General features: G+C 37.7%; 1 protein-coding gene across 2 annotated transcripts in view; it reads left to right on the top strand.

Annotated features, from left to right (window-relative positions):
• Positions 1 to 15302, top strand: part of gnas (GNAS complex locus) — a 46709-nt gene that overhangs the window by 26397 nt on the left and 5010 nt on the right. For both annotated transcript variants that reach the window (XM_067374765.1, XM_067374767.1), the window contains exons 6-11: positions 12748 to 12802; positions 13000 to 13073; positions 13265 to 13323; positions 13598 to 13718; positions 13873 to 14003; positions 14150 to 14217. In XM_067374765.1, coding sequence (XP_067230866.1) covers positions 12748 to 12802; positions 13000 to 13073; positions 13265 to 13323; positions 13598 to 13718; positions 13873 to 14003; positions 14150 to 14217 — 508 coding nt within the window. The remainder of the gene's footprint in view (positions 1 to 12747; positions 12803 to 12999; positions 13074 to 13264; positions 13324 to 13597; positions 13719 to 13872; positions 14004 to 14149; positions 14218 to 15302) is intronic.

Here is a 15302-nt window from a genome sequence, read left to right as displayed (position 1 = left end):
CTCTCTATATTTTCGTGAAGCAGAGAAATGTTCTTGGTAGTTCGCATTTTGTCAGCATAATGAAAGAAGGTTTTAGAGTTTTCAGAGAAAGTAAAAAAAAAAAAAACGGCTTACTATATTTTGTAAAAATAAATCTTGTGCAGAGCTGAAAAAAAGAAATTAGGTAAGTGTTGCATTCCAGCTTGTTTCGTAGGTTTTTTTTTTTTTTTTTTTCAGTTAAAGGGTCTGTATAGACTTTTGAAACCTTTATTATTAGCAACACCTGTGGCCTTTAAAGGGTTAGTTCACCCAAAAATGAAAATTCTGTCATTTATTATTCACCCTCATGCTGTTCCACATCCACAAGACCTTCGTTCATCTTCGGAATGCAAATTAAGATATTTTTGTTGAAATCCGATGGCTCTGTGAGGCCTCCATAGGGAGCAATGACATTTACTCTCTCAAGATCCATTAATGTACTAAAAACATATTTAAATAAGTTCATGTGAGTACAGTGGCTCAATATTAATATTATAAAGCGACGAGAATATTTTTGGTGCTCCAAAAAAACTAAATAACTTATTTAGTGATGGCCGATTTCAAAACAGTGCTTCCGGAAGCATCGGAGCACATATGAATCAGCGTGTCGAATCTGCTGTTCGGAGTGCCAAAGTCACGTGTTTTCCGCCATTGGCAGTTTGACACGCGATCTGGATCGTGATTCGATACACTGCTTCATGAAGCATCGGAGCATAAATGAATTAGTGTTTTGAAATCAGCCATCACTAAATAAGTCGTTATTTTGTTTTTTAAATATGTTTTTAGTACATTAATGGATCTTGAGAGAGGAAATGTCATTGCTCCCTATGGAGCCATCGGATTTCAACTAAAATATCTTAATTTGTGTTCCGAAGTAGGCCTGCACGATAAATCGTTATAAAATCGCGATCTCGATTCACCCTGTTCACGATTTAATTTTTAAATGACTTCGATTTAAAAAAAATAAAAAATCAGCCTTTATTTTGAAAGGACCGCTCTCACAGGGCTTCACCCTCAGCCAACGACAAAGCGCCTGTTCACACCAAACGCGAATAGAGCGTCTGGCGCGAATGATTTCAATGTTAAGTCAATGTAAAGACGCGTTTACGCGCGTCTGGAGGTCTCACGGCGCGGAAGACGCGAATTCGCCTCATTCGCGCGTCAGCCAGAGATTTATGACACAAGTTCATACTTCAGACAGGAATAAAAAGGAGCTCGCTTGGAAGAGTGTCGGTGAGGAGATTGGGCTACCTGGTAAGTTGTAAATACACATTTCACTTTTGAGTCACGTACAAGTTTATCGACCCGCAGCCTTCCCGCGACGCTGACCCCTACGCCGCTGTTCTGCTCTCCAGAGCAAATACAAAGCGGTGGCTCTCTCGATGAACGCACGATCAACATCAGCCATCTTGCAAACAGACAACCGCCTAGCAGTTGCCCCTCACACAAGAAGCGGATTTCGCCTCGGACGCGTGTCAATTTCGCTTCAAACGCTTGTTTTTTACGCGCGTCTATTTCGCTCTAGACGCGCGAATGCATTCAAAATGTTCAAGTGGCAAACTAGACGCGGTAGACGCGAATTTGACTCTCTATTCGCGTTTGGTGTGAACGCTAGTCTCGTGTTTCACTCGTCGAGCGAGCGCGGTAGTTCTATTCATTGAAGCCTCTATGTTTACAGGCTTGTGGTGATGTGCAATGTTCTATAGGTGCCAAAACAAATATTTTTGGTACGTTACTTCCAATTTGTTTTGTTTTGTCATGGTTCATGTGTGCTATAAACATTACATTTCATGAGAAAAAAAATCGTTGTAGAGAATCGTGATATCAATTCTAAGCTAAAAAATCGTGATTAATATTTTTCCCAGAATCGTGCAGGCCTATTCCGAAGATGAACGAAGGGGTGTGGAATGACATGAGGGTGAGTAATAAATGACAGAATTTTCATTTTTGGGTGAACTAACCCCTTAAATGAACTGCAACCAGTAACTTATTGCTTGTTCACGCACTCGTGCACATGTAACGTACAAGAGACTGAACATGATTCAGTGCCCTGATATACTCTGCGAAGTTCTTTTCATTCTTTACTTGGTAGTAAAAAGTTGCAAATACATTTGCATTGAACACCCAGATGCCATTTAGATGAATTTTTAAATATGTGCTGTGCTCTTTTCTCTCAATAACAAAATAAACACAATGACAGCGGTGAGAAAACAGCAGTTAAGAAAGCATCTGATCATAGCAATGTGGACACATTTGTACCAGCTCTGCGATTCACCAGCATGTCGACAGATGGGGTAATTAAAATTACACTATTATAATAGGTTGATTATAAAGTACTATGGCTATGTGACACTACAGTTTAATTCCTTTTCTTTGCATGACACATTGGCTCTGTTTCATTCAGATTGAAGCAAAAAGTGTGAATGTAATTAATTCCGTTTGATGAATGCAAAATACCGGGTTGACGTGTTTATATTGGTGCGTTCAAGTCTTCCTGGGAAGTTCGTATTTACGAGGTGGGAAATCGTGTGTACGACGGTAGGTGCGTTCAAGTCACTTTCGTCGGAGTATGATGGCGGTGTGCCTTCTCTAAATTAATTACACAAAATTACAACACTTCTGCTTCTAGAAAATGTAGAGCAAATAATGTACATTAGTTGTATGTTGCTTTTTTATGTTTTTTAATTAATTTATGAAGCTGTTGTAAACTTTATTGTTGCATATTACATTTTTATACTGTGATGCTATTGTATTTTTTGCTGGGAATCAGCTTACTTTGTTGTAAATAGAAAAGCCTGACAATTCACTGCTAAATACCTGTAATATTGTGGTATTTCGCCATGTTTCTGACTGACACGCCCCCAACTCGTACAGATCGGAGCTTAAAGAAAATTACGAGCTTCCCACTGGTATTTACGACATTGTGGTGGCATTCATGTCAGTTCTGCTCGTAAATACGATCTTTCCGACATGACTTGAACGCACCATATGCCACAAGCTTATAATCGGAATTGATTTTTTGACATGTGCACACTGCACAAATACAGAGTTTCCTGCTGTTTGCGCATAATAACTATTCTCCTATGTTAGTTGTTTAGTTGTTTTAAACAGAAGACCTAATATTTATCCATTTCTGGTCATAATTTGGAGACAGTTGGCATATGAACTGCTGTGCCATGCTGCTTATCACGCAGTAAAAATGCCCCTCCCCACAGCCAAAACCGGTCGTCTGTGGATGAGTGTGAAACAAGGACTGGTGCGACGTTGTCCTGCTCCACTTCACAGACGATGAGTGAAAAGAGAATTTTAGAATGACAGGACACTCATTTATGACACTGTATTCAACAGGAAGAACAGCTTGTTCCATGCGTCATACATCATTACGGCATTTCTACATCTTTGCACATGCGCAGTACTTTCCAGTAGGCTTGCTGCGATAGTCGGTGTTGATGGTGTTACCGGATTTTAACTTGCCAATCGCGCCACAATCATTTAGATTTTTTTTATAGTAATGAAAATCGTTTAGTTCAGTTAGAAAACAGACACTACAATTAAAAACTGAACGCATCTGCTCAATGCAGCGTGAGCCAAACAAGAGCAGCACAGATCAGCAGCAGGAGTCAGATTTCATTTATCACGAGAGTGAGGAGCTGACTGACGAGCTAGATTTTTAATATTTTGAATTTAACCCCAGTGCTAATATTGCCTGGAAAATCCAGCCTCACCACTGTACCAGCGGATGAGTCTGGTCGGCCATTGAATCAATTCGATTTCTAGGGCGGAGCAAATCCAAGCAAACAGGAAGCGAAGTAAACCAATCAGAGAAGGGCGGATATGACGTTAGCAAAGCGACGAAAGTCAACAGTGAAAAGTAAATAATGTGTTTTTGGTCATTTAAAACTGAATTCACGGCTGAATAGAACAAACTCTCGGGTCTCCCGTGCGCAATCTTTGTTGATATTGAAGGGACTTTCGCCGCACTAGAGTGACGCTGTTTGTGTCACTGAAATAAACGAATCTGATTGCACGGTACGGTTTGGAGTTGACTCGAATTGCGACGGAGGGCGGACTGACCAGACTGATATATCTTGTAGAAGATATATCAGTCTGGCCTTGGCAGGCAAGTGCTAATAGGGAACCTGCAAAGGATTAGTTGTTTTTCTAGTTGTTGTGTTTTTCATTAAGAATAATAATAACCCACCATCCAAGCAATTGCCGCCCCCGAATTGGCACTGATTTGAAAGCAAAAGTAAAATCCGCACGGCATTCATAGTCTATTGGCGCGGAGCGTTTTCAGTTCATTAATATTGAAGCTCAACTTCCATAGGAATTAATTAAAAACGCTCATTCCACACTGTTATGAATGCCCCTGCGGCAGTGCGTATTTTACTTTCGCTTAATCTCGAATTAGCGATTTAAAAGTAAGGTGCAAAAGAGGCGAAGCCCCCCTCCCTCCTGGTGATACCAGTATTACCGGTGTTGTCACACGTCAATTAACCGGTGGGAAAATTTCCTCACCACCACAACCCTAATTTCCAGTTTCGGTTTTCAATCCGATCAAGTGTTTACATGCCCTCTCGATCGGATTAGAAAAGGAATAAACCACCCCTTCCAATACGCTCAAGCTCAGTCGGATCAATTAAAGTGTTTGTTACATGAATGCTTTTCAGTCCGATTGAGCCACGAATCCGATTACTAACAGATTATTTGGTTGCATGTAAATGTAGCCACACAATACAAAAATACATGAATCCATGAAAATTCCAACATATTACCACTTTAAATCGTGTGTATTACAAAGAAACAATTAGCCTAGGCTTCTTGGAGCTGTCAATAGTTTTTGTAAACCAAAGAAACTTTGTGTGAACGTGGTAAAAAAATAAAGGTTTCATTGGGGTTCTGTTTTCAGAGAAAGTAAAAAATAGAATTTTCTTCAAACTTTTTTTTTTTTTTTTTTTTTTGTATTCCAGAGCTATGTTGCATTGATGTGCATTTAGTAGACGTAAAGAAATGTTTCATGGCTGCCTGTTTTCAGAGAAAGCAAAAGATTTACCATTTTATGTACGGTTTCTATTTTTCCAAAACCAAAGAAGTGTTGCATTCTTGCTTGCGTGAGTTTCAGAGAGGAAAAAAGGTTGTCTATTTTCAAAGAAAGCAAGAAATATATTTTTTCTACAAGCTTTCTATATTTTTGTACACCAGATAAACATTGCGTTCTTGCTTGTCTGTAGTTCCTAAACATAAGCCCAGTGCATGGAGGAAAAAAAATTCCTGAACCATCCGCCATGTTTCTTTCTGTCTCTTCAAGCGTCTCTCTTTCTCTCTCTTTTCTTCCCCTATCCCTCTTTTGCGAAACCAGACCTGTTTTTTCTCTCGTTCTCTTTTTGCTTTCCCCTCTCTCTTTGACTGGCCCTTCTCCACCTTTCCCTCCTCCCCTCCTCTCTCTCTCGCTCCACTCCCTCTGTCTTTTTCTCTTCACTCTTTCTCTTTCTGTCTGTCTCTCCCTCTCTCTGGCCTCTCTCCAGTCACATAAGATTTGGAGCTGATAGTCTATTTATAGCGCCTGTGGTTCTGTCGCTATGACAACCGAGCTGGAGGCCAGGGCGCCAGGGAGCTATTTTTGGAACGCCGCTGTAATGTCAGACACAGCCTTCTCTCTTTTCTTTCTCTTCCACCGCTCCCTCTCTCCCGGTTTCTGCTGCTCCCTTACTCTGGCGTTGCAAACTTACAGAAGTGTGTGTTTAAGAGAGACAAAATGCGGTTGGGGGCTATCGATTAATTCACAGTTGTCGTTGAATTAACATATTTGCGGAGAAAAATATAACTAGCTTTTCTTGTAAGTTGCATTTAATGAAATGCTGAACTCCAAATGCTGTTGGATACATCGCTTTTATTTTATTTTTTAAACATATAAAATAAAACATTTTATATGTATAATAATACATTTTTGTTTTAAACCATAAATGTTTGTTGTGGAACGCCACTGTTGTTTCTGAAAGGCTTGCGTTAGATATCCTCTGTACCGTATCGTGCCACGCACACATACGCGGCCCTCTCTGAGCCTAAACAGTGTTTGCCGTATTGGCCCCGGAAGCTGCCTAATCCACACTCTTAATACTCCACTGTTAACTAGATGAGCTGTAACATTAACCAGATTAGTAAGCGATGAGGATATTATCAGCTTTTCCATGTTAATACACCATCGGCTCACTCTACTCGCTATGAATAGATTTTTCTCTTTGCATGTTTTTTTTTTTCTTGGCTTTACTTTTGATCTATTAAGAGACTTGCATTACTTTTTTTTCATTACTTTAAATATTTGTTTGTTTGATATTTTAAATGCTCCATGCTGTAGTCCATTGTAAATGAAAATATATTAAGTATTAATAATAGTACTCAATTGTTCATTTCCAGAAATTTTAATAAAAAAAATAAAAAAAAATAAAAAAAAAATATATATATATATATATAATATATATATATCATATATCATATCATATCATATGTTTTTGGGGGGGGGGGGGCAAACCTTTGGGTATTTATAATTTGCTTTTTTTATTATCAATTGCTATTTTATTATTATCATTATTTATCAAATCGATTAATCACAGTTGATCACATTTAACACAAGTTCGTATTTACATAATATATGCGTGTGTAGATGTATTATTACATTTAATGTATTACATTTTTTTATATATATATATATATATATATATATATATATATATATAATGTGTGTGTGTGTGTGTGTGTGTGTGCCTGTGTATACACACACACATTTATTTATGTGTGTGTGTGTGTGTAAACAATAAGTATTATATCCCCTCAAAAATGTGATAGTTTAAAGAAAGCAACTGAGATTTGAGAAGTTTAAAAACTACAAAAAAGTTTTACAAAAAAATTCTTGATTTTTTTTTTTTTTTTTTATACAAACAACTAATATGGTAGTGGATAGGATAACTCGTTCAAAAAAATACTTTTCAGTGAACTGTGCCATTTATCTAGAGAAAGTATGAATAGTTTAGTTTTTAGTGCGATTTACTAAGAAGCAATATTGTATGTACTAAACATAAGTAAATGTCCATCCATACTATTTGCTGCATTATTTATCATCTTAATCATTACAATATTTTAAGATAAAGCTTAAGTAATATTTAATTCAAAAAATGTTAATTGACAACATTTTAAGGCTGTTTTTTTTTTTGGTGATTTATATTTTGAATTGTCCACTTTTGTAGTCAAAGTATGAATACAGTTGTTTTTGTGTAGTGTTTAGTAAGATGCAGTATAATAAAACAATTAGATCCATCCAAAATATTTGACATCCTAATATTGTGCTTTTCAAAATAATTCTTAACAGGCAACATTTAAGGGCAATGTTGTGAGGGTCAAGTTGATGGGACAAAGATAAGGGATATATGTGTGTGTGTGTGTGTGTGTGTGTGTGTGTGTGTGTGTGTGTGTGTGTGTGTGTGTGTGTGTGTGTGTGTGTGTGTGTGTGTGTGTGTGTGTGTGTGTGTGTGTGTGTGTGTGTGTGTGTGTGTGTTCATGTATAAATTATACACTTTTGCACTTTTACTTGCTTTATGCCTGCTACAGACTGTGTGATTTCAGCAATCCTATAAGATCATTACAAATCACACTGTATGACATGGATCTAATAAACTTGTGTATGACATGAAGACCGTACGATGATGACACCTATTGAATCATAGTCTACGACGCAAGTTAGTATAGACAAAGTGTTATCAGAATGGGCTAGTGGTTAACAAATAGAACAAGATATCGCACTTTGGCAATTGTGGTTTTTGTGTGCTGAAAAAAGAGGAGGAGAATATGGACTCGCTCATGGATAGGAGAAAGAGGCCAACTTGGCAAGCCAGTTTTTGGAGCTCAAGGAAAGTAGTTTTAAGTTGTGGCGCCATGTCGCGTTAATCAATACGCCATTTCATGTTGCATTTTTATTGGCTAGTCAGTAGACGGGTCGTAGCAGCAATCACACTGAGATGATCGTGCTAAATTTCTGACACTGTCAGGAAATTTTTGCCGGCTATCTTTGGTCGCAAGACTGTGACAATGGCCGTCTTTGAACCTCCTATGCTATACGATGTATGACCACCGTTTAGGTTGCCACGATTTATCATCTTTCGTCTGGGACATCCCAAAAGGAGTACTGGGCATTACTTGCATTGTTACTGCAGTGAATTGCTTTAAGCATGAGTGAGCAGCATACTTTTTTATATAATAAATAAAGGGAGCTGAACAGTAATTCTGTGTGGGCCAAGTCATATGACTCATGTGATACGTTGTGTGTGTGTTTGGCCAGACCATCCATTTACAGCTTGAAGTATTTTTTTATTTATTTTAAAAAAATTTTTAATTGAAGTTGCTGCCTAATCATATCTGCACTGCATGCTATAAGAACAACTCGATATGTGCTAACATCCATCTCGTGTGTTAAGACTTTTAACATCTTTCACATGCTTTCAAGAGTCTGTGCTATACACTGATCCGAATTAGAGTCTCTGCAACTGTTGGCAGACATCGGCGCGCAACAATTTCACAAACTTCCTGCCGTGCGGCCGTTTGAATTCTAGAATTCCACATGAGTTGAGGCTGGATTTGGAATGCAGGGCTATATATACTCGGTCACAAATATAGTGGTCTCTTCTGCTTGGCATTACAACAGCGGAGGCTGTACGCGTCCCCAACTATTGTACCCAGAGGGGCATGAGTTGTATTATGTCTGACTAGTGGGCTGGGCTATTGTTGGAATCATTCTATTAATAGGAAGAAAGGCAATAATTGAGATATGGTGTTAGACAACGGCTGCGGTCATAATACAACTGTCTCTGCAAGCCTCCCTCGTCTGTCTGTCTTCATTTTGTCTGGTCTGTCTTTCATTGTTTGCTGCTTTTTATTTCTGTTTATGCCCCCTCTTCCACGTGACGTGCCACACTTTCATTTGTGCGGCCTGCTGTGCGTGTTGCATGCATACACACACACTAGTGCAGTCCATGCCGCTGTGTGTGGGACTTACAGCCATGCTGTCACATTTCAACCCTGTATGTCACATTCCTGTTGGACTTGGATGGGGGGATACACATGCGCGTCCGGCCTGCGGATTTCTCTTGCTGTCTCTGATTCCCTCATGTTTTGATTTAGGCATTAAACTTTTGCAGGCATTTGTGAGAAATATTAATGATTCTGATTACTGGTGCAATTCTTTAATGACTTTTTTAGTACTTTTAAAGATGCAAGTATTTTTAAATGAATTATTATAAGGAACTAGTTCATGAGTAATTTGTTTTATGAAAAATATTTGAACTATCTTAATTTTGTCTTATATTTTTCGCAGTTTGTTGAAACTAAAATTGAAGAAAAAAAGGTTAATGATCAACTAGTTGAGAATTCTTTTATAGAAAGGAAATTGTTAGGGCTTGCAATAACTAATTAAAGGTGCCGAAGAACGTGTTTTCAAAAGATGTAATATAAGTCTAAGGTGTCCCCTGAATGTGTCTGTGAAGTTTCAGCTTAAAATACCCCATAGATTTTTTTTATTGTTTTTTTTTAACTGCCTATTTTGGGGCATCATTATAAATGCGTCGATTCAGGTTGCGGTCCCTTTAATTCTTGTGCTCACCGCCCCCGGAGCTCGCTCTTGCCTTAAACAGCATAAACAAAAGTTCACACAGCTAATATAACCCTCAAAATGGATCTTTACAAAGTGTTCGTCATGCAGCATGTCTAATCGCATAAGTATGGTATTTATTTGGATGTTTACATTTGATTCTGAATGAGTTTGATGATGCTCCGTGGCTAAAGCTAACATTACACACTGTTGGAGAGATTTATAAAGAATGAAGATGTGTTTGTGCATTATACAGACTGCAAATGAAAACAGCGACGGCTCTTATCTCCATGAATACAGTAATAAACGATGGTAACTTTAACCACATTTAACAGTACATTAGCAACATGCTAACAAAACATTTAGAAAGACAATTTGCAAATATCACTAAAAATATGATGATATCATGGATCATGTCAATTATTATCGCTCCATCTGCCATTTTTCGCTATTGTTCTTGCTTGCTTACCTAGTCTGATGATTCAGCTGTGCACAGATCCAGATGTTAATACTGGCTGCCCTTGTGTAATGCCTTGAACATGGGCTGGCATATGCAAATATTGGGGGCGTGCATATTAATGATCCCGACTGTTACGTAACAGTCGGTGTTATGTTGAGATTCGCCTGTTCTTCGGAGGTCTTTTAAACAAATGAGATTTATATAAGAAGGAGGAAAACAATGGAGTTTGAGACTCTGTATGTCATTACCAATGTACTGAACTCTTGTTATTACACTATGCTGAGGTAAATAAAATTTTTCATTCGATGGCACCTTTAATAAAATTGATAATAATGAAAATAATTCCTCCAGTCGCGTCAAATTACAGCGCTGAATAACGCAGTTCAATGGACAAAATGCATATAAAAATAGAAGTAAGCTTGAAGCTTTATTTTAAGTTTCAAGCTAATGCATTAACGTAATGCTTAACATGGCTTGCCCTGTCAGATGCTTTGATAAATGTGTGTGCTGTTTAATGTGATTGTTTCCTCAGTGCAAAACTTTAATTTTGTGGTTATATTCGTATCTGTGTTAAAAATTCACACAAGTATTTCCATGATGGCCTGTCCTGACAGTATGCATTAAACTTCAGACTTTTCCGAATGACCGCTTACGCACATGTGCGTCAAACAGATGCATTAGAGAGGGGGACAATAAAAATTCAGCGCAAAAAAATAATAATTTTGCTGAAATATCAGTTGTTGGATGTTTAATTTAGGTTTAGGTTAGGTTTAGGTAAGTCAACATGTAATTCAAGTATTTTATGAGAGTGGTAACTGTAAAGGGATAACGGCATGTAAACGGTTACTGAGTGAATGTGTGTTACTGCAAAACATTCCTCTTTTAACATTGGCTGTGTTTAAATGCACCAATTTTTGTCAGTCCGATTGGAATGAATCCGGTTGCATATCTGTTTACATGTACTCTAAACATTGTAATCTGATTCAAATATCCGTTTATATGTGTTTGATATGACGTCACATGCAAATGTTTTAATCGGAATGTATATAAGTCACACTTGCGGAGACAACCATGGACGTGACACCAACAGAGCTCATCATTATTTTTGTCCTGTTGGCATACACATTCATAAATCTTTACAACTAAAGGCGTAAACGTGAACTTGCGCACTGCATAATGCTCGTCAGCATTGCATTGCGTATGTGCCCCAGAGACTTCAGAATACGATTGAGGAAGTAGTCAGATTCAAGCGTTTACATGATCTTTTTTTGCTGTTGGATCGAATTAGAAAAGGAATAAACCACACCTTCCAATCTGATCAAAATTTCATTCAGATCAAGCTCAATCGGATCGATAAAGGTGTTTGCATGTACGTTTTTCAATCCGATTGAGCCATCAATCCAATTACAAATGGATTATTTGGGTGCATGTAAACATAGCCACTGAGTTTTTGTTGTTGTTTTGTTCTCTTTATTATTATCTTAATTTTTAATGTAGGGATCTAAACTGTCTTTTTGCTTCTGCATAGCATAGATGTAGATATTCTCTATAGTATATATGTTTTCATAGCATTCAGTTGTTTGAAGGACAGCATTGGGCAGGATGTGAAAGTGTGTTTTGTCAATAAAAAAAAAAAAAACTGGCCTTTTTATCTGATTAATCGAAGAAATATTCAGCCAACTAATCGATCATCAAAATAATCATTAATTGCAGCACTAATTATATTGTATTATATGGTCTTTTGTCAGTGTCAACGCTATAAATGTATAGTTCTGAATGAGGAGCATTTCGTAGGGGACATCGAAGTCATCATTTCTGATGAGTGTCTTTAATATCTCTGCTCCATGCACAAAGAACCAGGAGGCGAGTTCGAGCCACCCCACCATCTTGCAGTCGTTTCACCGGATAGCAGCTTGACTAAGACAGCGTTTCTTGATCCCCCTCCCTCCCTCTGTTTTGCCCTCTCTTCCCCTCTCTGTTTCCTCCCACTAGAGCCGATCCATTGACTAGAGCAGCGTCTGACTGTGCGCTCTCTGATCACTATGACTCAGAACCCTGCCTGCTTTGATCTCCAACACAAACATGCGCCACCTGCTGGCTTATTCCACAGCTGCAGATTCTATCAGCTGCCATTTTTTTCCCTCCATAGCCGACTTGTCGTGCGGAGATTTGAAATTGTGTGTGTGCCTATGTAAATGCAGGAATATTGTGTTTAAACTTTTGAACAAACATTACCTTTTTGGTTCAGTATTGCAATAGAATATCATTCTGGGTGTATCACATTTTTTCAAATGATTATTAGGGATGGATGGTTTGACAAATCTTGTCACAGTATGAATAATTTACACCACATTAACATTATACCACAATATCGGTAAGTAGTCATGTGGTAATGTCTCTTAATGGATGCTTTCCAGATGCAAGGTGCTTGTTTGGCAATGACTAAACTCTGGGTTGTGCATAACAACATCCTTTAATAACTTCCTCCTTGTCTTGACTTGTTTGGGATAAATCCAGCTCTCTGTTATTTCATTACTCTTAATTGCAAATAGCATATCCTTCTTACCCTATTGATTATAAAGAAGTGTTAAAAATATTGGACAGTTGTTAATGTTATTTCTTTACTTCCTTTTAGTTTCCTGGACAGGATTGACACTGTGAAACAGAGCGACTATACTCCCACTGATCAGGTGCGTAAAGATCCAGCGAAAATCCACATGCGGGGATTCAAACATGCTTGATATTGATGCTTATGTCATTGGCCTGACATTGGAATTTCTTTTTTCTCATTTTAAAAGGCATGGTTCTCTTATTGCGTCTGATTTTAAAGATGTCTTTTATTGTAAATGTACTTCAAACTCTTCCCTTCGTTGCCTCCTCCTTTCAGGACTTGCTCAGATGCAGAGTTCTGACTTCCGGGATCTTTGAGACAAGATTTCAAGTGGACAAAGTTAATTTTCAGTGAGTTTGACCTGGAGGCCTTCATAATTTTCACTTCACAGTACTACAAAAATACATGCAAACATAAACACAGTCAGCATCGTAAGCACTTTTTACAATTTGGTGAAAAAAAGAAGACACAATTACACTAATAAGTGGTTGTTGTGAACCTGTCTGTGGGCTTTGGCCTGATGCGTTTTCTTTTTCTGCAGTATGTTTGATGTTGGTGGACAGAGAGATGAACGCAGGAAATGGATCCAGTGTTTTAATGGTAACTGGTGTGCTTTTATTGCTTTATTATAATTATAATCATAATAAAAGTCCATTGATGTGGGTTTTTGAATTCAATGATCATATTTAGTCAAAATTCACACACAAAAAAAAATCGATCTAGTCACAGAGCTGACATATAGCTTATTACCCTGGCCAATATATTGGTTTATTGATGAGCATTCATTTATTGTAATTAAGGAATAGATTTTTGATGGATTGTTTGCATTGCTGGTTCAAAGTGTACGCTAAAATCCTTTTCTTTCTTGAAACAGACGTGACAGCCATCATTTTCGTGGTAGCCAGCAGCAGTTATAACATGGTGCTCAGAGAGGACAATCAGACCAACAGACTCCAGGAGGCACTTAACCTGTTCAAGAACATCTGGAATAACAGGTACCTTTTGGACGCCTAAAACACGCTTGCACATGTAGAGAAGAAGAGGGCTTAATGAGTGTACTTATGCATGTACTACAAACATTTTTAAAGTGTAGTTTTATGATCACCTTTTTTCCGAATCTCTTCATTGTTCTCTCTCGTCCCTTTCCAGGTGGCTTCGAACTATTTCTGTCATTCTGTTCCTAAACAAGCAGGACTTGCTGGCTGAGAAGGTTTTGGCAGGAAAATCAAAAATCGAGGATTATTTCCCAGAGTTTGCACGCTACACTACACCAGATGATGGTCAGTAAAATTAAATAGTTTTTCATCCATATAATTGAATTGAATACAAATTCTTGCATCAACCCAAAATTGAACAACACAGTAGTAACTTTGGATATCACGGCATCTGTGTTATTAATAAGACATATCTGCTTTCTTTCTCACAGCAACACCGGAGCAAGGGGAAGATCCGCGAGTTACGAGAGCAAAATATTTCATCCGAGACGAGTTCTTGGTGAGTCTTGATTCTTGGTTGATTCTTCTATGGGACCAAAATCATCATGGCAACATATACTGACCATATATGTACTGACCACATGACCATATACTCTGTCTGTGTGCGTGTGTGTGTGTGTGTGTGTGTGTGTGTGTGTGTGTGTGTGTGTGTGTGTGTGTGTGTGTGTGTGTGTGTGTGTGTGTGTGTGTGTGTGTGTGTGTGTGTGTGTGTGTGTGTGTGTGTGTGTGTGTGTGTGTGTGTACTGGGCAAGAAACTGTATTGTTCGCTGCTTTTTTTACCTTTCAGAAGGAGACAGTATTTTTTATATATATATATATATATATATATATTTTTTTTTTTTTTTTTTTTTTTTTTTTTTTTTTTTTTGAAATTGAAACTTCAGCAACTATACATTAAACTTGTCAAAAGTGACAGTAAAGACATTTATAATGTTACAAAAGATGTCCATTTCAAATTCTTTCTATTCTTTTTTTTTTTTTTTTTTTTTAAGCACCAAATCAGCATATCAGTGATTTCTGAAGGATCATGTGACACTAAAGACTGGAGTAAAGGCCTGTTAACACCAAAAAGATAACTATATTGGCATTCACACCAGCACACAGTAACTGTTTATTCTAAGCACATGCTGCAATTTTGTTGTCTGATCTTTAAAGCAGGATGTTTTCTAATTGGCTGTCAATTATTATTATTATTATTATTTATTTATTTTTTTTTAATCACAACCCCATTCTAACTAACTAACCACAGCAGTAACCATAGAGACAGTATGGTGATGTCCATAAAGCTGTGAAGTTTTACCATGATTCACAGTGCTAAATTAAATAAACGAGTCTGAGGCGTGAGTTCATCCATTATATTTTAAACAACCAACAAAAGCGTTAAATGCTTTGTAACTGGTTGCAGAGAGAAAGTTTGAGCCGCGCGTCTCGCAGCCATGGCAGCTCGTAAAAACGAACGCAGCTGTATTAAGCTCAAAATATGAGACTGACAACTAGGGCTGGGCGATAAAACGATAATGGTATGTATCGCGATAGACACGTGATCGACATCAATAAAAAATGTGTTCGATAAAACGAAGCAAG

The sequence above is a fragment of the Chanodichthys erythropterus genome, chromosome 21 (genome assembly GCF_024489055.1).
Source record: "Chanodichthys erythropterus isolate Z2021 chromosome 21, ASM2448905v1, whole genome shotgun sequence".
NCBI lineage: Eukaryota > Metazoa > Chordata > Actinopteri > Cypriniformes > Xenocyprididae > Chanodichthys > Chanodichthys erythropterus.
Note: the sequence above shows the minus strand (reverse complement) of the source record. Positions and strands in the feature narration are given on the sequence as shown.